The sequence below is a fragment of the Rhinichthys klamathensis genome, unplaced genomic scaffold (genome assembly GCF_029890125.1).
Source record: "Rhinichthys klamathensis goyatoka isolate OS25496 unplaced genomic scaffold, OSU_Roscu_1.1 h1tg000160l_1, whole genome shotgun sequence".
NCBI lineage: Eukaryota > Metazoa > Chordata > Actinopteri > Cypriniformes > Leuciscidae > Rhinichthys > Rhinichthys klamathensis.
Window position 1 is genome coordinate 873,903 of NW_026606694.1, and position 23,712 is coordinate 897,614.

At 41.2% G+C, this 23,712-nt stretch overlaps 1 protein-coding gene across 2 annotated transcripts in view; it reads left to right on the plus strand.

Annotated features, from left to right (window-relative positions):
* The window catches only part of pde4ba (phosphodiesterase 4B, cAMP-specific a), a 232,389-nt gene that overhangs the window by 83,316 nt on the left and 125,361 nt on the right, over nt 1–23,712 (plus strand). Inside the window, exon 1 of one of the 2 annotated variants that reach the window (XM_056258837.1) lies at nt 14,163–14,589. The exons of the other annotated variant lie outside the window; for it this stretch is intronic. Coding sequence (XP_056114812.1) covers nt 14,372–14,589 — 218 coding nt within the window. The 5' untranslated portion in view covers nt 14,163–14,371. Of the gene's footprint in view, nt 1–14,162; nt 14,590–23,712 lie in introns of those variants that run through there. 2 annotated transcript variants of the gene reach the window in all.

Sequence of the window (23,712 nt, forward strand, 5' to 3'; positions counted from 1 at the left end):
CAGCTTCCCTCCAAATCAAACTGACCTGTATTTCCCACTGTCAACTGCAATGTGTCCTGCTGTGGATTGGAGTACTCATTCTAATCATTTAAATGAACTTACTAACAGCTCAGAGAGTCTGTCCCACATATCCATAAACTACAAGAACTGCAATTCAGTGCAACTCCAGGAGTTGCTGACTGCATGGCTATAGTGCAGTTACAAAAGCAGTAATTGAACTAGATTTACATTTCCTTTGCATTTAATTTTTTTTTGCCTTGGCTCTATGTAAATACAGCATCAGAGCTGCTTTGCCATTATTGGTACAATTGTGTCTTTACAATTAGTAGGCTTCTGTGCTGTTTTTGCAGTGAACAAGCAGTATAACGTTTATAAAAACTAAACAGATGAGACTTTGTTAATGTCACGGTACGGTTACCAAAAGTGAAGGAGAGGACTCAAGTGCAGCATAAGGGGTATATTTATTAACAAAACACAAAACAAAAACCCACGAGCGGGAAAACATAAAAGATAAAGCATAAAACAGAACCAAACTAGAAAACCAACCTGACAAGGAACAACATGAGCATGACAAGGAACAACATGAGCATGACAAGGAAAACCGGGGAAACATAAAGCAAAGATCCGACAAAGACTGCATACAAGGGGAGACTTATAAAGGGAACAAATCAAGAGGGAAACAGGTGGTTGAACTCAAACAATAATCAGGTAACGAGGGGGAGGGATCAGACAATGACATGAGCACATGGCCCAACATAACAAACACCCAAGTGTCACACAGGACAGGACAGACACGTGACACTACCCCCTCCCTACGGAGCGGCTACCAGACGCTCCATCCGGTGGCACGGGAGGGACACACCAGGGGGACACGGGAGAGACAGGAACATAGGGCGGCCAGGGCGGTGAAGAGCCCTCGGGCGGCCAGGGCGGTGAAGAGCCCTCGGGCGGCCAGGGCGGTGAAGAGCCCTCGGGCGGCCAGGGCGGTGAAGAGCCCTCGGGCGGCCAGGGCGGTGAAGAGCCCTCGGGCGGCCAGGGCGGTGAAGAGCCCTCGGGCGGCCAGGGCGGTGAAGAGCCCTCGGGCGGCCAGGGCGGTGAAGAGCCCTCGGGCGGCCAGGGCGGTGAAGAGCCCTCGGGCGGCCAGGGCGGTGAAGAGCCCTCGGGCGGCCAGGGCGGTGAAGAGCCCTCGGGCGGCCAGGGCGGTGAAGAGCCCTCGGGCGGCCAGGGCGGTGAAGAGCCCTCGGGCGGCCAGGGCGGTGAAGAGCCCCCGGGCGGCCAGGGCGGTGAAGAGCCCTCGGGCGGCCAGGGCGGTGAAGACCCCTCGGGCGGCCAGGGCGGTGAAGACCCCTCGGGCGGCCAGGGCGGAGACGGCCCATCGGGCGGCCAGGGCGGTGGAACAGGAGCAGGCACCGGCTCGGGAACTGCAGCAGGCACCGGCTCGGGAACTGCAGCAGGCACCGGCTCGGGAACTGCAGCAGGCACCGGCTCGGGAACTGCAGCAGGCACCGGCTCGGGAGCAGCAGCAGGCACCGGCTCGGGAGCAGCAGCAGGCACCGGCTCGGGAGCAGCAGCAGGCACCGGCTCGGGAGCAGCAGCAGGCACCGGCTCGGGAGCAGCAGCAGGCACCGGCTCGGGAGCAGCAGCAGGCACCGGCTCGGGAGCAGCAGCAGGCACCGGCTCGGGAGCAGCAGCAGGCACCGGCTCGGGAGCAGCAGCAGGCACCGGCTCGGGAGCAGCAGCAGGCACCGGCTCGGGAGCGGGAACAGACACCGGCTCGGGAACAGACACCGGCTCGGGAACAGACACCGGCTCGGGAACAGACACCGGCTCGGGAACAGACACCGGCTCGGGAACAGACACCGGCTCGGGAACAGACACCGGCTCGGGAACAGACACTAGAACAAACACAGTCGCAAAGACAGACACAAACACAGACACAAAAACTGGGTCAGGCTCAGGAACAGGCACTGGCTCTGCCTCCGGCTCTGGAACGAGCACCGGCTCCGCCTCCGGCTCCGCCTCCGGCTCAGGAACGGGCACCGGCTCAGGAACGGGCACCGGCTCCGGCTCAGGAACGGGCACTGACTGTTCCACTGGCTCAGCCTCCGGCTCGGAAACGGGCACTGGCTTTGCCTCCGGGTCAGAACCCGCAGACACTGGCTCTGCCTCCGGCTCAGGAACGGCTGAGACTGGCATATCCAATATCCGAGCCAGACGCTCCAGGTAGTCCCCGTTCAGGAAGGCAGAGGAAACAGGGACAGTCTCTCGCTGTGCAGACGGGACGGGGACAGTCTCTCGCTGTGCAGACGGGACGGGGACAGTCTCTCGCTGGGCAGACGGGACGTGAACAGTCTCTCGCTGGGCAGACGGGACGGGAACGGTCTCTCGCTGGGCAGTCGGGACGTGAACAGTCTCTCGCTGGGCAGACGGGACGTGAACAGTCTCTCGCTGGGCAGTCGGGACGTGAACAGTCTCTCGCTGGGCAGACGGGACGGGAACGGTCTCTCGCTGGGCAGTCGGGACGTGAACAGTCTCTCGCTGGGCAGACGGGACGTGAACAGTCTCTCGCTGGGCAGACGGGACGTGAACAGTCTCTCGCTGGGCAGACGGAACGGGAACAGTCACTCGCTGGGCAGACGGGACGTGAACAGTCTCTTGCTGGGCAGACGGGCCTTTCCTCCTTCTCCGTCCGCGACGGCGAGAAGCAGGTCTCGAATTGTCCCCATGGACCGATGAAAATTTGGTTGAGCAAAACGTAGCGATGAAGTAGTCCGGGCAATCCAAATACTCGTCATCCATGTGATGATTAACCAGATTCGCCCAGTAAGACTCCTCGTCCTCCATGCTGCTGAGTCCCTTAGTGGTCGGATCTTTCTGTCACGGTACGGTTACCAAAAGTGAAGGAGAGGACTCAAGTGCAGCATAAGGGGTATATTTATTAACAAAACACAAAACAAAAACCCACGAGCGGGAAAACATAAAAGATAAAGCATAAAACAGAACCAAACTAGAAAACCAACCTGACAAGGAACAACATGAGCATGACAAGGAACAACATGAGCATGACAAGGAAAACCGGGGAAACATAAAGCAAAGATCCGACAAAGACTGCATACAAGGGGAGACTTATAAAGGGAACAAATCAAGAGGGAAACAGGTGGTTGAACTCAAACAATAATCAGGTAACGAGGGGGAGGGATCAGACAATGACATGAGCACATGGCCCAACATAACAAACACCCAAGTGTCACACAGGACAGGACAGACACGTGACAGTTAAATGTTTTGGGCTGAATTAAAGCTGCAGTCCGGCATTTTTCCTCTTTGTCGCCATCTCTGTTCGAAATCTGCAATTGCAGTCATTCGCGAATTATCAACTTTACGTGAGTTGTACTTCAACACCCTCGACACGGCACAGCGCGGATGAACACAGTGTTTGAGGAGACTGTGAGGCTGTCAGTCACCGCGCCGGTGTGGATACTGGCATTCAGAATCACGGATTATTCTTTTTGGAAGTATGACCAACATAAGAATTTTCACCGGAAAATGTCATCTGAACTAGTAAGAAACATCCACCTTTGTTCTGGTTCTGACATTGCAGTAAATCACGCTGATTAAATCTAACAATCGCTTATAAGTTATCATATCACGCAAAACCGTGCAAATAATACTTTGTTCTCAAATTGTTAATGTTACGTCAGCATTGCGTGACTACATGTAATGCCCTTCCGATATGTATCCTTGTTTTCGCATGGGTCCGGTTGCTCTTTTTTTCTGTAGCCACTCCGAAGTCCGAAGTCTTTTGCATTTTACAACGGGTGAATCTGTTGTCACTGGTGATTGTTGTTTGAACCTTTCTGGATCCGCCATCAAATTGATAAGTTTAATTATATCAAGTGCTATGAGAAAAGGCTATAAATCTTCACCTCCAACATCCTCACACGCAATATAGCCTACTAGCCGAGACTCCTTCTTTATGTGTACAGATGTGACGTAATGACGCAAAGACATGCTCGAATCTCCCGCGGAAATCCACCAGTACCACTGGAATTAAAAACATTATTACAAGCTTACCGTTTTGAATCGAGCTAAGGCAAGCAGATAGTGTTGAACACTGGCTGGTTATGTATTTTCTCAAATATATATTTTGGATAATTTTTAACCCAAAAAAAAGCTACGGACTGCAGCTTTAATAGCAGAAAATTGCTTTTTTACATCACTGTAACTATAACCTGCACTCTAAAAGATGGATTTTCAGTAGCTGTAAATAGATACATAATCTCTTTAACTTGATACATTATTTACTTTTAAAGGCTGAAACCACAACTGATGCTCTCAGTGTTTGGGGTAAAGTAAATCTTACTTGTTCTTACAGATTCACAAAATACTTAGCAGCTCTGTGTAGGGTGAGAAATGTAGTGGAGAGATGTTGGAGTTTACGAGACAGCTTCTCACAAATTGTAATCCTGTGAAATGATTTTAAATTCACTCTGCAGGGGTTGTGTTTGCCCTCATTCTCATTCTGTCACTATACCACACTTCTCTCTCGTCTTAGCTTACTCGTAATGTTCCCATTGGTGGCTAGCATCTCTCATTCTTTTTACTATATGAACTAGCATTGTGAGCCATATGACTTCCCTCATTGCAGCAGTCAGTAGTAAGGAAATGTCTTTATGTAAGACCTCCAGTTATGTAAGACCTCTCCACTAAGGCTCCATCAGTGAATAGGCTCACAACACAGAAAGGTCAGAGTGACTTGATCACATTCCTCTTCATTGAACTCGATGCTAAACTTGCATTACTGCACAAGGTTTGGAATACACAGTAGTGCAAACCACTACAAAGGACTGTAGTAATAGTAGTTTAATAGTAAATGTGGGAGCGCAACCCAAAAGTTAGAGGTTCAAATCCTGGCAGCAGTGACTTATGAACTTTCACCATTTAGCAACCAATTTCACAAGAGGTTGATCCTGGAGGACTGTCTGTTGTGTAAGTGTATGCTAAATGGAAGTCCTACCATCTGCAGGGTCCTCAAATGGTGTTTACAGATTTGCACTGTAGTTTGCACTATGTTTTTATCTCTCTACATGGTACTTTATATGTCTAAACTGTAAATAGAATAAGAGCCCAGTTTCCCCTCAGTGGGAGCCAGTTTTTTTCCACATTGGTGAAGATCTTGAGGGAAATACAGAGCAGGTTAAACATTGACAGTCACCTTTACACTTCAAAGACTGCACTGAAGCCGTATTATGGCTGTGTTTACAGAACCAGAGCATAAAACAGTAAGTTTACCACACAGGCATATACTTTAAAGCTGAAAGTATACTCTCCTTGTCTGAGTTCTGCTCCGAGCACTAGGTAGTGCATATGTGTCGTATGACCATTTGCACTCATGGTCTATAGAGTATACTTTGAAGGCCTGCGCTGCAAAAATAATGTATATCCGGTAGAGGTCTGCTACCCGACCCGAGCCCGACGGGTCCCGAAAAAGGTGCGGGTTTCGGGTCGGGTTCGGGTTAATGTTTAATGAACAGCCTCGGGTTCGGGTCGGGTTCGGGTTTAACTAAGAAAAACTAAATAGGCTATATATAGTTTGCGTGCCGTGTGCTTTGCCTGCTTGCTGTGTTGTGGTGACCGGCACGCGAGAGAGAGAAAGTACATACGTGCGCAGATGTGCAATATGTGCATACACACAGACACACAGGCTCTCTCTCTCAAATATAATGATAATGATAATGATAATTTTTGTTTTATTTTATCATATGATTTGCGCATGAGCGCATGTAGGCCTACCGCTCTCGCGCGCTATTTCAGTCACAATACACACAGACAGCAGACGTGAAAAAATGGTATTTGCTGTGAGAAACAGAATGGACCTCGTGGGTTCGGGTCGGGTTCGGGCTTAATATGTAAATGTAATTGTCGGGTCGGGTCGGGTCGGGTTAAATGATCGCGGGTACGGGCCGGGTTCGGGCTTCAGTTTAAAGCCCGTGCAGACCTCTAATATCCGGGTCTTAACCCTCTGGGGTCTGAGGTGTTTTCTGGGCCCTGGAGGTGTTCTGACATGCGCTGACATTTGTGCTTATTTCTGTTACTTGTGACATTTTCATGGCTAAAGTCTGATTACACTGTATTTAGCACAAACTCTGCTACAATAATATGTCAGCAGCATGTATGTAAAAGTTTGTAGTTTTGAGATAATTACATTTATGCGTGTTTTGTGAAATAAAAAAAAAATTGTCACTGAAATAAGGTCATGAAACCCATACTGATTATTATCTCTTAATATAAGAATGTTGAAAATTGTATCACGTAGCCTAGAATATTTTCTTCAAAACTATGTGAAAATCATCCTGCGTACTCATTCAGATAAAACAATATATTGATTTAAATTTTGTAAGACAGGTTTTGTGTAAGAAAGCTCTATGCGAGGAGGGAGTGAATCATCATGAATATTGATGTGTTTCACTCCTGAGAAAGACAAAGACCCTCCCATAATGGCCCTATCAGGTGCTAACAGGCCCTATCATATGAGGAACCTTGCACAAAGAATGAGTAGAGATTTAAAAAAGAATGGCTTTTTGATTGTTTGGATTTATTTACAACACAACATAATCCAAAGATACACAACAAATGACAAAATAAGCACATTATTGAACACACTGATTAGGGATGTCCCGATCCGATCACGCGATCGGAAATCGGGCCTGATCACGTGGTTTCAGACTCGATCGGAATCGGACGTTACCTCCCGATCAGGACTCGGATATATGTAAATTAGTGGTGTAACGGTACATGTATTCGTAATTATTGAACCGTTTCGGTACGAGGCTTCCGGTTCGGTATGCATACAAACCGAACGATTCCTAGGACCATTTTTCCTGCAGACAAAATCTGCTCTGGCACGATCACCACGACGTTGCACAACATCAAATGGCAAACGTAATGAAAGCGGAACGAAACTGCGCTACTCATTATATTGTGCTTAACGGACCATTTATCAGTTCGGACCAGCAACATCTGTGCAGCGCGAGATCAAGCGACACTGTGCTAAGAGATCCAGTGAAGAAAACATTTGAATTCGCCACTGAAGTAATAACATTGCTGCGAGATCTAGTGAGAAGCATTCAAATTTCTCCGTTATTAACCGTAGATCTCTATTAGATCAAACAGCGCTGACGTGGGAACCAGGAGAAACATTGTGCCGTGAATGAACATGGATTTAATGTTGCACTTCAAAATTCAAATATTATAAATATATATTTAAATGTTATTTTTAATGTGATTACCAAAACATTATTTGTTCATCCTTCAAAGATTACCCCCATTTATAAACCTGAAAGTTTCAAGATATAGGAAAACTCAAACTTATTTAAAAATAGTTTTTCTTTTAATAAATAGGACATTTCTCTAGCATTTCTTTCTTTTTGCTGTATCGTATCGAACCGCAAATTTTGTGAACTGTTACACCCCTAATGTATATATATATTCTCATTATTTTTTTTATACACTTTTAAACCATTTTTATTTTTTGTTTGCATGCCTGCCAGGTATTTTAAGTTGAGGTGCTATTTGTTTTTATATTAGACTTTTTCTATATTTACTGTTGTACTAAAGTTCAAAAGTGAAGATTTTATGTTATTTATTACTTGATTGTTCAAGCTACCTCACAGAAGTGCTCTGTTTGTTAACAGAGTTGTTGAATGTTAAAATAAGGCGAATTAAATAAAAAATAAGGAACATCCTGGATCTGTTTTTTCTCTCTTCTTTATTCTTTTTTTATGTATTATATAAGTATCGGATCAGGACTCGGTATCGGTAGATACTCAAAATCAAATGACTCGGACTCGAGGGCAAAAAAACCTGATCGGGACATCCCTAACACTGATTTAAGACAGAGACTTGACCAGTCACACACCTTTGTGCCATTCCTGAAACATAGTAGGCTACATACCTGTCATTTCCAAGGTGTTTGATTTTTCACTTTACCATGTTCATGTAGAGACTCATGTGAATGTTTAAGTCAGCAGGACTCAGTGGCATCTGGTCCCTGTAAAAAAAAAAAACGGGAAAAAAACCCCGCTGTGAACATGCTGATATCAGGAGAAACTATAGGGCTGCACGATTTTGGGAATACATTTTAGATTTTTGTGGTTGAAATTGCGATTTAAAATTTACAAAATACACACACACACACACACACACACACACACATATATATATATATATTAGGGCTGTTTTCGACTAAGGATTTTCATAGTCGAATCTGATTCGTTAGATTTTGCCGTAGTCGACTGATAGTCGAACCTTTTTTTTTTTTTTTTAGATAGCAGCTAGATTTTTTCCATTTCAAACAAAAGAGCTAAAAAAAAACTAAAATAAAAACATGGTGTGTAACAAATACCTTTTATTCATTTAAAGCCAGATGAACAAAACATATCACACATATATCAAACATCAGAAAAGTTCACATAAAATAGGAACAAATTGGCTTCGAAAAACAACAACGTGCTTTGTTTTAAATAAATCACACACAGTAAACAAAACCTTAACAAAAAAACTTTGCAATGAACTCTGCAATTTAGACATGCAAACTGCGTGCCGGTGCGGTGAGACGTAGCCTACATGCCGGGGCAGATTCGGCTTGCGGCGTCGCGCGCGCTGTTACAAAAAAAGCTGTGCACACAGCCAAGCGAAATGGGGTCTTGCCGGTCTTGCGCACCCAACGCGTCATTTTTTGCCATGCGCACCTTCGCACTCGTGCGGACGCGTCGAGTATAAACAAGGCTTTACTCCGTGTCAGCGCGCGCTCTGATCGGTAAAGGGGCACAGACCTCTCCCGAATCATCTCCAGCACTCAGCCTCCGAAGCACCATTAATTCCGCCTCCGTTTCCCTCGTAAGATGATATAAGTATTTCAACATTCTCTATGATACATTTTTTTTTTGTAAAAAATATTTTAATAGCACGGTTTTGGCGGTTATAGAGTTCTAATGACGGTGTTCAACTATAACCGTCGGTCTCACGGTTATATAATAACCGTCACACCCCTATTGGTTACATAACACTTCCCTACTATTCGACTATGAGGTTCATATATATATATATATATAATGAACACCAGGTTTGTTGTGCCTTGTGGGCATATAGGCTATGTGTAGTGCTGCATAAAATAATAATTACAATAGCCTATAGCAGGCGGCCTATAAATTGTTAAAAAGGAACACTTCAGTAACACTACACTAGAGAAAAATATATGGATTATCATATGTTACTTCAAATGTTTCCATTCGTTATGACGTTATGAAATGAGATTGGAGTAAAAACACGAAGCCTAATGTTTGGCACGTTTTGCTTTTAAAACTCACAGTGCGTGCAGAGAACATTTACTGAAGCGATCGAGCCGCTCCAAACTATGAAACATTATTGTTACCATATTATACATATCTAAGTTTGAGCAGATATCCACAAACACAGTATTTAACAGTAAACAGGTCTAAACAATATTCACCATACTAGAGTAAACACTCATACTAGCCTACTTTTATCATGCTGTGTATTTTATTATCGTAAAACATCCTTGTGTCGTACATGTATATAAATTTAGCATTGAAAGGTTGCCTACCTGTCTAGTTCACATTCCAACATGTTTCTGTCTATATATAGATACATATACATGTACGGCATTAGGCTTCATATTTTTACTCCAATCTCCTTTCATAACGTACATTTTAGTCTGGCACCAGTTTAACTAGTAGCTACAATGTAAAGTTTATACAACAATAACATGCTTACTATTATGAGTGGAACTGTCTTAACTTAAAATTATTCTCATCTTCAAATCGCGTTCTTCTAATTCTTCTGAGGTAAATCCAAGGTAAACAGCACAGCACAGCACAGCACAAACAGTCTTCCAAACTCGATGAAAAGCAGAGGAGTACGTTACTGAAGTCTCTGATTCTTTGTTTTGAGGTGAGGAGGGCGTTTACAGTTCTGTGTTCCTTCACGTGGACCAGGGGCGTCACTAGGCCCTTTTTAGGGGGGCTTCAGCCTTCTGCCTACTTCTGCCTAAACTTCTGCCTAGCCCCCCTAAAAATGTGAGATTAATGTAGGCTACACAAATTCGTGTTCGCTTCAGTCTTGTTATAATCAGATTCAGCGCGTTCTTCATCTTCAATCCGCAGCGGCGCCGACAGAGAGCACGTCAGAAACAGAGGACAGGGTGTGTGTGTGTGTGTGTGTGTGTGTGTGTTCATGTGTGTTCATCTGAGCCTCATTGGTCTGTCACTGCTCGTCAATGTCAGAATATTTGAGATGACCAATCAAATCAAAGTAGGCAGGCTTTATGTTCACAGATGCTGCTGAGCGCGAATTTTAACAGTGCGACTCGACGCGTACGGTCAAGTGCGAGATAAGATGTAAGTAGCTAAACTTAACATTTCATATTTTACTTTTTTTAGGTCATAAATGTTAAACGAATGACAAAAAATAATCAGGCAAACTAATATAGTTTTGTCTAATTTCGCCATTTTGAACTGAAAATAGGCTGTAACTTGACTCATGTAATGTAATAATTAGTTTACAAGAAACATTAACAAAGCCGTTTTCATCATGTTAGGCACAAGATTAATAATGAATGTGTACATATTGAGGATATAATACAAATTGTAGCCTTTAGTAAATTAAAAAAGCTCAGCTTTAGGAGGGGAAGAGAAAGGGACGAAGAGACTGAGAAAAAAAGAAAGAGTGATGGAGATGAGAAGAGAGCAGGTATTGACAAATAATCTGCCCACTGACATGGTTTTAAAGCTATTTCTTATCCTTTTTTGGTCTTCAAACTTCTTGAAATGCACATATCAGAGAAATAAAAAATTTGAACCCCCTACCAACCTCAAATTTAGGACCTCTGTGACTAAAGCCCTGTCTACGGCCCTGTATTAGGCATAAGATCAATAATAAATGTGTAGCCTACATATTGTGAATGCATTTAATAAACTTAATTACCTTTAGTAGCTTTCAGTAAATAAACGCGTCTGAGAAAATGATTCATAGGCAAAATCAACCTATCAATTGACCCTAAGTTTACTTTCTTCACTGACAGACAAAAATGAAAAGCCTATATCAGTCAAAGCTCAGCTTTAGGAGGGGAAGAGACAGGGCAAGATAAAAACAAAGAGAAAAAGAGTGTGATGCTGATGAGGAGAGAAAAATAATCAGCTGCCCACTATCCAAGTTTTTTGGCCTTCAGAACATCTTAAAATGCACATATGTAGATCAGAGGAATCAAAATTTTCTCGGGGAGACCCCGAACCCCCTTATTTGCCCTACCTCACATTAGGGACCACAGTTATTATAAATCCGTGCCTTTGCATCGTAATGAAAATGGTTATTAGTGATCTTTAGATCCTAAACTAAAGTGTTAAATTTTTTTATTTAAAAAAAAAAAAATCATATTGGGGGCTTAGGTTTCCTGGGGCCGGTTGCACCAGCTGTGCGTAAGTTACAACTTAGCCTAGTTTTGACGTAAATGGGCACTAAGTTACAACTTACGCACTACTAAATATTTTTCCGTTGCACCATTAAACTTAGTTTAAACGTAACTCTACGTTCCAACTAAATATTTACGGCAGCTCCGATCAGGAGTAACGGTTGGAATAAAATATCAGACAGACTGAACTGCATCAATAAGCTCTTCTTTTACCTGACAGACTTCAATTCTTGAGACATATATGATAATGCTGACATTTACACTCGCTTACATTTTAAGAGAGAGAACATTATGTGAAAAGATTACTTTGTTAGCAGCTCTTTAACACGAACCCGTCCTAAACATAGACTGTAAAAAATAGGTCCTAAACAGCGCCGCTGTGTGCATCGGTCCATGTTGTGCATGTCAAATATCAGTCATAATCAATAAACGTAATTTCTTGTTTTTTGTATGAATATTTATTTATTGATCCTTATTAATTTCATTTCAAATACAGTTTCTGAATGTTATTTATATATAAAAACACTTATGTTATTCATGATCAAGTATCGTATTAAATGGAAACTTATTTTTACCGTTAGTAACGTGAGGCAAAAGAAGTTAGAATGAAGGATAAACTGAAATTCACGGCATTTCAACACAACTTCTGCTCACGTATTTGAAGGCTGCTATTGGTTCATCGAGGCTAAACGTCATATTATGCGACTACGCATTACTTTACGGAGAGTTTACGACCTACTAGCTAAGTTCTACCTTACGAACAAATGGTGCAACGGAATAAAGTACAGAGTTAGTTACAAACTAGCTAGTAGTTACTAAGCCTCTAGTGTGGACTTTACGTTACAATTTAAGAAAGAAGTTACGAACGGCTGGTGCAACCCTGGAGAGAAGGCATGTCCAAGATTTATCAGCTAGTAAGTGGGGAGCCTCAGGATTCAATTCTGGGTCCCTTCCTTTTTCAATATGGACAACCTCACTGGTCACAATCATAGCTCCTCAGGTGACCAGTGCATTTTTATGATGACCTTGTTCCAATTTGAATGCAGTAGACCAACTAGTTTCAGTAACCCTAAATGATATGGATACAGTCCAAACTGATACTTATAGCCATACAGATCTCAGTTGCTTTCTGATATCTGTTCTCTCCACATCAATCTGCAGAATTTTACCCCTTTTAGTTTCAACCCAGATCTTTACTTGCTTAACTGGGGAATTTAAGTTATCTATCATAGGTCTTCTGTGTTGAAAGATCTGTCAAAACATCACATAAAATATAAGATTTTACCATCTGTTCCAACTTTTTTGTTTATCCTCTCATTCATTAATTCATTCATCTTTTCCTGTTCTCATTACTTCCTCCTTTCCTTTGTCTCCATGGTGAAGTCCTGGCTGCCGGCGGGTGTTGACTGGCAGGTTGATAGCTGGCTAACATACTTCCATTCTTCCGCATGTCTCTATGAGAGCCGGAGATAATCCCGCTGTGCTGCTGTCACACAGGGCGAGCGATATGCTGTTTCACGTTCAAATGTGCTTTGAAGGGCATTTAACAACTCACCTTCAGAAATTGAATCACGGTTTTGCGATTTGTTTCTGTAGGTGTTTATTGATGTATAGGTGATTAGGTATCTAGGTCACATGTAACATGTAACATCCAATTACATGTAACATGAAATGTTATTTAAAGAAAGGTTTTGCATCGATTTTCCTGGGTGGTTGATCAAATTAAGCATGTTCTGCTAAATATGTATTGAGGACATTCACACATTTATTACGGTTTCTGTCTTTTTGTGTCTGTTTTATGCTCCCTGCTTTGTTTTCTTTCCACCTGTATGTTCCATTTAAATCATTTTCTCTTTCCAATTCACTCACATTATTTTCTCTTCAAACTAGCCACTTTAGCATCTAAACCCTCATTTAACTCAGAGCTATATTTATATTTCCCCAGACACTGCTAATCCTGGGCTTAAATTGCTTTTTAAATATTTTTTCTTTTATCAGTGTCTTGAACGCTACTGAGCTGTGAAAGGGCAGAAGCCCTCATCAGAATTCAGCCAGAGACACCCATCAAACTAACCACAGCTCAGCCAATCAGCTGCAAGGAGGGGCGGAGCTTTTACCGTCACTATGCACATTTTCTTAGGGTTTTTTTTTTTTAAATCCAAGGATCTTAAAGCTATTCTGCTTGTTTTAAAAGCAGACAGCACCTGGGGTAGCAGAGTAAAGTTCGCTCAGTCGGTTCTTTCCTCTGGGTCTCCTCTCCACATCATGAGAAGCTCTGCCTGGTAATTCCTTAAGAGAGGAGCCACTGATGGGAGAGAAGACCTGCTCTTGCCCACTGTTGAATAATTTAAGACGGAGTTTCCTGGAGCTGAGTTAAGTAAGTGCGAGTCTGAGGAAACAGAGTAGGAGGAGTGAGTGGGAGAAAGAAAGACATCTAAATAAATGAAAGAAGAAGATCTAAAGAGTCAGTTATGCCAGTGTAGGAAAGACAGAGAGGGCTCTTTTTTCTCTCTTTGCCTAAAAGGAGAAAGACAGAGAGAGGTGTGGTTAAAGAAAGAGAGAGAGAGAGAGAGAGAGAGAGAGAGAGAGAGAGTTTTTTCTTCTTCTCACAGGAAGGAGGTGTGACTGCACTGACGGGGACTGCTCTCAGTGTGTCAGTGGAACTGAACGAGAGAGGATTATTCTACTGCATTGCCGAAAGCCTAAGCTGACAGAGGAAGCTAGAGAATAGAGGAGCTCAAGCGCACACATTTATTCCTGTCTGACACACAAAACATCAGCCTGCATGGCATAACCTCTAGTTGACTGAGAGAAACGGAGGGAATAGTTGGTAGTGTGACTCAGAAAGGGCGAAATAGGGCTGTTTCCATCCTCAGCATCACCATGTCCTCCAATGAGTTGAGTGCTCCGGAATCGGACCCCTGCATTCGTACCTTTAAGGAGCACATGCATTTGGAGCTGGAGCCTCCGAGACTGGGTACTGGCAACAAACGCATTACCTCCCCCAAAATATCTCCCCGCAGCTCCCCGCGCCTCTTCCGCAAGCTCATGGTCAACAAGGGCGGCCGCCACAGGCGCCGATTCACCGTCGCACACACCTGGTAAGCGTGTCTGGGGTATGAAGGGTAAAGAGTGACGGGTCGTGAGAGGAAGTGTGAATGGGAGGGTTTTAGTATTATGCTGTTTTGAGGTTTTTTATGAATGACAGTGAATTAGTTTGGGTAAATGTTATTATGGGTCAGTGAAGTGTGATGTCACTGCAGGTATGAAATTGTATTGCTTTGACCAAAAATAGATCTTAATGACAAAAGAAACTAGTGAATGATGTTGGATGTATCAACTGCAAACCAGAGAAGCTGAAACAGGGTAATTCTGTCAATGTGACATGACATATTGTGATGCTCTCTTTGGTCTCTCTAAGTGGAACCGTCGCAGTCTCCTTTCAGGAATGAGTTAAGACTGTTAACCCTTTCTCTGCAAACTACTATACAGATTTTGAGGCAATTTATGTTCAAATTTTATAGGCTTATTTCACTGTTGGCAATGTCAACATCATAGCCTAAACATGGTCAAAACCAAAGTATTTAAAATGATGTGCATTTCTTAGTCATATTTACTGTATATTTTCCATAACACATAAATATGTAGACAATGTATAATGTTTATATGTGTAATGTTGAATTATTTTTTATAATTTGTTTTTATATGTAGCATCAAACTAGATTTAACTATGTTTATGTACATAATATAATGTAATATTACTTCTATAAACTAAATTTTTTAGTATATATTTTCTACTACTAAGTGATTGATGTTGATACAAAATAAACTCTCCTCAACATAAAATCTTAATTATTTGATACATTAATTTAGAAAATGAGTTGCTTTTCTCGTTGTTTCCCATTAAATGTGGCCGCTCAAAGCATCGGCTTTAAAAGAAGGTTTTGCGTCACTCAAAATAATAACATAGCAAGAGTCATATCCACTCTTATCACTTACTGTAACAAAATGAAAGCTTTGTGTCGTGAGATGCTTCCTGTCCATTGAAGAGATTGGATCAGTGCTAGGAGGATGTGGGCAGGATATGATGTGACATGGAAGGTTTTATCCTTTAGTAAATAGAACATTTGTCATCCTGTCTAGACTCTTGCTATGGTTATGTTATAGAACAATGGAACTGAGAGACCATTTTTATGAGATCCACAGAAAAATAGAGGCCGCATGAAAGAATATTTAAGTTTTATGTTCTAGAATGCAAGGTAATTGATTTGTTTGCAAGTTTTTCGTTATATTTGCGATGTATGTGGATTGGACGGGCCACTTGTTTAATTGTTTAGAATTTAAAGCCGTAAGATATGTTGTTCTTGGAATAGAGCCGTGGATATTCGCCACACATGTGCCTCTATGGTAACTGTTTCACATTCATTCTGTCAACATGAGTCCCTTCTGCTTAGTTAGCTAGGCAGTGTGTGTTTAATGTTTAATGTGTTAGGTACAATACACACTGTGACTAGATTACACCGTGAAACATGTCACAGCCACCAGCACCTATGCATTACTCATCCAGACAGCCATTAGACACAGACAGAAGAGTGTTTAATAGGGGGAGTTTAATGGTGCAGACTGCAATAACTGCAGTGATTTGTACAATTATAGTGTCTGAGACTTTTAGCACCAATCTGCTGCGCACGTTGTCAATGGAAGCGTAGGCTTTGGACTTCAACCATTCATAAATTGAACCACAAATGGAACCAGAGTGATCAGAAATGTCATATCTGGTCTCTAAAGGAATGCTCCTAGAGCCTTGAGTTATGGTTGTCATCAATTCTACTGACAGATTCAAACTTGAGTATAGAGAAGTGGTTCTCATGAACATTTCAAATGCAACCTGAATGTCCTCAGATTATCGGATCTAAACTTTTGCAACTCATCGAACGTCTTATCGCAGTTGTGCATTGCGTAACCAGTGGTTTCACATTTTGTGCAACAGAGCATCCACGTTATTGTGAGTGGAGGCTTGTGTCAGAGTTCTTTTTCTGGTTTGGTCGTTGCTGTGTTAGGTAACACACACCGGGAATGGAGGGAGGGGGCAGGATTGTCTTGAGGGAGTGAGGTGGTGCATGAACATGGAATTGAGGTGGAGAGAAGACAAGTGCAGTGGTGTGGAAAATGCTGAAGAGAGCCTCATCCCTTCATGATAAATGACGTTCAAGGAGAAAATGGAAGGATAATCTCTGATTAACCTTAGGTGTTTTTTTTTTCATATTAGCCTCTCTATCATATACAGATATATTTGAAAGTGACAGGAATTATTGGGAGATGTTGCAGGTCAGACTCAAACCCACTCAATGTCTTTAGTATGTGTCATAACTGCTGTGCATGTCTCTGACAAGAATTATTATTATTTTTTTAATGTTTTGACCTTGAATTAAAAAAAAAGGAATATAATACCATATCCTAGGTGTGACGAGCAATGAGCGCTTTCAATATCTTCCATCCCAACCTAAGTTTCTGTCCCAATCAGCTGCGACAAGTGACATGACATTTTGTTTGAGCGCTTTATTTTGTTTTTTGATCTGCTGGGTTGCCCCACCCACAATTAAATCGTCTCGGGTTATGAATGCAACCATTGTTCCCGGAGAAGTGAAACGAGACACTGCGTCCTAGGACGCTTTGGGGACTGCCTCCAGCGTGACCAGTTTCTGAAGCAAGTGTCTAAACACAACAATAACATTGGCCGGCGACAGCCTATGACGTCACTACCAGTGTGACCAGAGTATAAAAGGGCGCCTGTAAAACACGTCAACAACTTCTTTTGTCTGAAGGAGACGTTGCCAGGCATACCTGAAGCATGGCTATGAGACGCAGTGTCTTGTTCCCCTTTTCAGGGAACCATGGTTACATTCATTACCTGAGACGATCCCTTTCAAATGGGAACTCGCACTGCGTTCTAGGGCGGCTTTGGGGAACAAATACCCACTCTGCCATGCTGAAGGAATGAATGCCGTAACAGCTGACATAAAGTCAATGACTCCACGGAGCTAGGTCCAGAGTCACATTTCCCCATCATAGATGGTACGCACCAGCGGCTGTTGTGACTATTCCCTATGGCCTAAAACCCAGGCCACAATACCTCGCGGGAAGAGCTCAGAGCCTGGTATTTTTCCGAAAAACTTCAAGGGAATATGGCCAAGGATAAGGAATATCCTGCATGTCACTTCAGGGGACACTATACCCCTGACGAGTGAAGGTCTCAGTAAAACCTCTCTCAAATGAGAGGAGACCTAGCAACTCTTAAAAATATCATCAAGGAGAGCCAATGACTTGATATAGTAGCTCTAAGAACGGAGGCCTCAGCAAGAGAACTCTCTAAAATGAGAGGAGGCCTAACTAAGCTCTACGCTCAAAGATCACCTCACCAAGGAGGCTCACAGAGAGCCACACACCTTGAACGTTATGTTATGCGGAGTTCTGGGGAGTGGAGGTCTTAGCATGACAACTCTCTAAATCAAGAGGAAAGCTAACAATGCTCCCTAAGGGTGGTTCCGCCAAGGAGGCTCACAGAGAACCATACGACCCGGCGTAGAACCGGGTGCTGAGAGGCCTCAGCAATTTTTTTTTTTTTTACAAATTTTGACTACATGGTTTTAAAGTGAAGAAAAAGAAGTTTAAAAAGTTTGAAAGTTAAAAAGCATTATAAACAGTTTTATGGAATTAAATTCAAATTCCACCTCATGAACTGAAAAGGAGCAAATTCTTTAATTCTGAATTTTGCCCAACTCTGCTGATTGTTGTCTAGCAGTTTTACTTGCATGAGGACACAGTGAAAGAACATTCTGAATTTAATGAAGGTTAGACAATTTTCTTCAGGTTTTGAATATAAATCTGAAGGTTATCAAATGCACATTTAAAAAATGGAGGAACGTGCAAGGCAGATGTTACTAAATATATAACGATAACATTCCCCCAGCTGTATCTAAAAAGAGAAAAATCAACAACATCCTTCCCTTTTTTCATACTAATCTGCTTTCTTCTTCATCTAATGAGATATTCTTTCATTCTGCCTCCCCAGGGCCTAATATTTGGATCTGTTCCCTCTCTCTGTGGGAGACATTATACTGCATTAGCATACATAAACATCCGAATAATCTTTAAAAAGTTTGGTACGCTCTATTAAAAGTTAAGCAAACAACTCCTTTCCGTTACTGTGGCTTTGGTGCAAAACCAAGTGTGAAAGACTTTTATTCAAATATAATGTTTGGCAAACGCAAATGTCTCAGCATCACTTCAAACTTGGGTCAGTGTTTGCTCGAGGAAATCTGATTATAAACCTACGGTTGTATTTAAAGATTCTTTATTTGGACACATCATTGACTTGCATTTTTAAAAGGGCTAATTATGCTGGCGTGTCTTGCATTTTTTTTGTTTTGTAAACTGGCCCTCCTGTCCCCAGTCAGTTTGAAAGTGCTTGCTTACTCTGTGTTGTGCAACATGTAAGTGTTTATGCTCCTCTGCCTTGGATTCATCAGGCCACTGGACTGGAATGGTTGATATTCAGAAGAGTGAGAGAAGAAGAGAGATTCGTGCATGCATAAAAGTGCACTCATACACGTGCGGATCCTCTTACATATTTGCTTTCTTTAATGTGACAGGCCTGAATCAGATGCCATGGGGTCACATCTCAGCTCTTGTCACATATCAAGAGTTTGAGCCTTTTTTGTGAATTCAGTGTTGGCTTGTTATGGAAGCACAATGTGAGCAATATTCAGATTTAACTCGGTTTGGGCCTTGTACATTTAATCTTTTTGTACTGTAATGCAGTGTTGTTTGAATTCCATAACTTGTACAAAATGAATATGTGTTGTCATTTTAAGGATGTTCAGAAATGCAATCTGCAAAGATAAATACTGCTGTTTTCACTTCATGGCTAATTAAAGTTTGTACGGTCTATTTTCCTCCAGTGATGTCACTTCCTGGATGATGATGTTATTAAGCAGTAGAGGCTGACCAATATATAATTTTTACCGATTAATTGTAATGTCCATTTTCAAAAATACACTTTATGAAGTTGTTAAACGCAAATGAAACATTTTCTAAAACATGAGCACGGTACAACGTTCATGTGAAGGCACACAAGTTATATAAAGCCATTCTCTCTCTCTCTCTCTCTCTCTCTCTCTCTCTCTCTCTCTCTCTCTCTCTCTCTCTCTCTCTCTCTCTCTCTCTCTCTCTCTCTCTCTCTCTCTCCATTTCTTCTACATTATTTATATATTTCATATGATACTAAAATAAAAATAATAAAAGCATCTATGTGTCAGTAGTGATGAAAAAAATGTATAAAAAAAAATGTATAATTTTCTAATAAAGATCAGCACTATTTTATATGATATTATGGGTCGACCTCTATTAAGTAACTGGTATTTGTCAGTTTAGGGGATATTACAAAAGTTGTGAGCTGCAGTCAGTCTAGATTGGACTCATTTCACTTCCATTCAAACGCATGCAAATCACATTTATTAAAAACAGAAGGGCTAGAGTGCAAAGTCATATCCTGTTGTCCATATTATTGTTTCTTAATAAACTGTGAGCTTTACGAGTAAGTGCATAGCACTAGCACCATGCTAGTTTAATGTTTTGTACAATATATTAGGCATAGGGGACATGAACATGTAGAGATATGTTGACTGCTTGCTATCAGCACAAGGGAGGAGGGTGGTGTTGTCTTTTATCAAGGTGCTGAGTAACAGGATAAACAGAAGTAACATACAGCCATACTCTTGTTAGACACATACGAGGCCAAATGCCAATTGCTTTTTGAACCAAACTGACAGTTTACCAGTTGCATGAGGCCTCCTCAGGTTAGATACAATTAGAGCACAAGTAGAACAGACATGTGGTTCAGGCATCTCTTCCTCTGATGCGATTGAACTTGCAAGATTTGGGTTAAGAGGTCAAGATAACTTGCTGGTAAACAAATTTACCAGCAGCTTTACCAGAGCTGATTCATTGCTACAGATACATTTAGATTGAACTAGTGATTTCTGTTCTCACACGCTTTATTGCCATCATTAATGCTAATGCAGACATACAAACACATATGCCCTTTGTTAGCCTGTCAGTACATTTAATTAAAGGTCTAAAAAGGTGATACAATGTGTGTGTTATACTCTATGCTTGTGATCTCATCAGCCTCATGATTCATAGTAACAAGATAAAGATTACATATTAATTAGAAGTACTTTATTTTAGTGTCCTTGGTACACGCTACATGTAGTTACTATTGTAATAACTATAAATTATGCATAATTACATGCAACTACTACTAAACCAAACCCTAATCCTTCCCTAACACCATAGTAAGCACATGTAGTAGTTCATTAATACTACTCAGTACTTAAATGTATAATTACACTGTAAAAATGACACCTTAAAAATAAAGTGTAACCTGAAATTCTTTTAGCTATTTTTACATTGTAATTACACCTTTTGAACCCCACTGTATTCATTTTCAAAGACTACAATGTTGTGGCAACATTGTAAGAATAACTATACTGTATGTGACCTTTTGACTTGCCGGTTGTTGTTAATGCACCGGCTCTCAGACATTTTCAGGCTGTTAGAGTCACTTTTTGCCAGCGAGTTAATCAGTCTCCAGGGCTGAAGTATCTGGAACACAGTTGGTCTCCTGGAAGCAGATTCACTCAGCTGGATTTATGGCTGCAGTCTCATCTACTCCATAATTATTACTCTATCTTTCACAAGACTCCTGGTCAAGGCCCACATACTTAATAAAGTGAACACTAAAGGGACTACAGTTGCAGTTTAGGGTATGAGAAGCTAAGTTTCACAATTGATGCCATCAAACTGACCAAATCCTCAAAAACAGCTGTAAATTGACCTGCGAAAATACTCTCTCGCTTCTCTCTTTACAAAGTGGAGTCTTATATGAAGTCGTTTCAAAGGGTTGCAAATATTTACACGCACACGCACACACCACTTTATTAGGTACACCTTGCCAGTACTGGGTTGCACTCTTTGGACCCAGGTTGCCTTGATTCAACAAGGTGCTGGAAACATTCCTCAGAGATTTTGGTCCATTTTGACATGATGGCATCACACAGTTGCTGCAGATTTGTCTGTTGCAGATCCATGATGCAAATCTCTTGAGATCAATTGAGATCTGGTGACAGTGGATGCCAATTGAGTATAGTGGACTCATTGTCATGGTCAACGAATTTGAGCTTTGTGACATGTTTTTATCCTGCCGAAAGTAGCCATCAGAAGATGGTACGCTGTAGTCATAAAGGGATGGACATGCAGCAACAATACTCTGGTAGAATGTGGCATTTTAAACAATGCTCAATTGGTACTAAGGGGCCCAAAGTGTGCCAAGAATATATCCCCCACACCATTACACCACCAGCAGCCTGAACCGTTGATACAAGGCAGGATGGATCCATACTTTCATGTTGTTTATGCCAAATTCTGACCCTACCATCTAAATGTTGCAGCAGAAATCTAGACTTCTCAGACCAGGCACATTTTTTTAAGTCTTCATGTCTTCAATGTCTACATACCTAAATGCATTGAGTTGCTGCCGTGTGATTGGCTGATTAAATGTTTATGTTAATGAGCAGTTGAACAGGTGGCCAGAACACTATTTTTAAGAAATTTTCAATGGCAAAATATATGACTGGAAAAATAGTATTTTATTTGACTGAAAGTCACAAAATGCAAAACAATGCAGGTGCATTCATATAATTTTCTAATCATTTTGTAATGAATGCAACTTCAGTTCTACAATCTGAGTATGAATGATCACAGACCTTTTGACTTTCTTAGTGCAAGAAACTTTTGATTTTTTTTATTATTATTTGAAATGTAAAACTGAAGAATTTAAAGTATACAATAACAGTAATTTACAATATGCATCATTGTTACTTTTTGCAATGCATGCAGGCTTTAAAACTGCATTAAACATTCATGATTATCAGAGTGCTTAAAATGATATGTTCAAATGAGTGATTACTGTTTACTGACACATATTGCCAGCCTCCATCCCTCCACCCTTTTATTTTGCTGTCTTCTAGATCTTTAATCAATCAACGTGTCTCAGACTGAAAGTAAAAACTTGTGACATTCGGTTTTTTGTCCCAAAACTGAGATTAGGATATCAAAGTGGGCTCAGCGAGCTGGACAGCAAGAGGCTGTGAAGAGCTTTGCAGGAAGAGCTAATTTAATGACTGACGTTAATAATGCTGATGTCATGCATGCCCTGAAATGATAATCTTTCAGTGGCTACATGGATTGTATGAGATTACAGCAAATATATAATATTTTGATGCTAGGATTATGGTGTCCATTATGTTGCAAACTCATTTTTTATATTATTAAATTTTTTTCTTGAACAGTAAATGCCATATATTTCCTGTAAAATAGTATATATATATATATATATATATATATATATATATATATATATATATATATATATATATAATTGATTTATTTATTTAAAAGTTTGGAATAATTAAGATTTTTAAAATGTTTTTTAAAAGAATCATCCTATGCTCACCAAAGCTGTATTTATTTGATCAATTTTTGTTTTATTTGAACATTGATTTGATTTCTGAAATATCAAGTGAGTGACACTGAAGACTGGATTAATGGCTGCTGAAAATTCAGCTTTGCCATCAAATAAATAAATTACATGTTTTACTGTATTTTTGATCAAATAGTTCAGTTCAGTTAATTTTTTATTTCTGTCATGCCAAACATTTGGCCCATCCTACATGGGATTTACAAGACACCACAACCTTAATTTACAAACATCTTCCGGTCGCATATACAAATCATTCAGAGAAATACATGAGTACAAAAATAAATACGTACACACATGTATACACACACACACACACACACACACACACACACACACACACACACACACACACACACACACACACACACACACACACACACACACACACACACACACACACACACACACACACACACACACACACACACACACACACACACAAATCCTCATCTACAAATCATCTCGATAAAGAGCTTTTTTCCTCTTCTCCCAGGCTTTCTCAAGATAGTTGGCTATGTTTCATATGTGAACAGCCATCTCAATATTTGAGCATCATCCATATTTACCAAATCAATCTCTGGTTTTATCTTACAAAACAAAACAAAAAAATCACGCTGTTCAC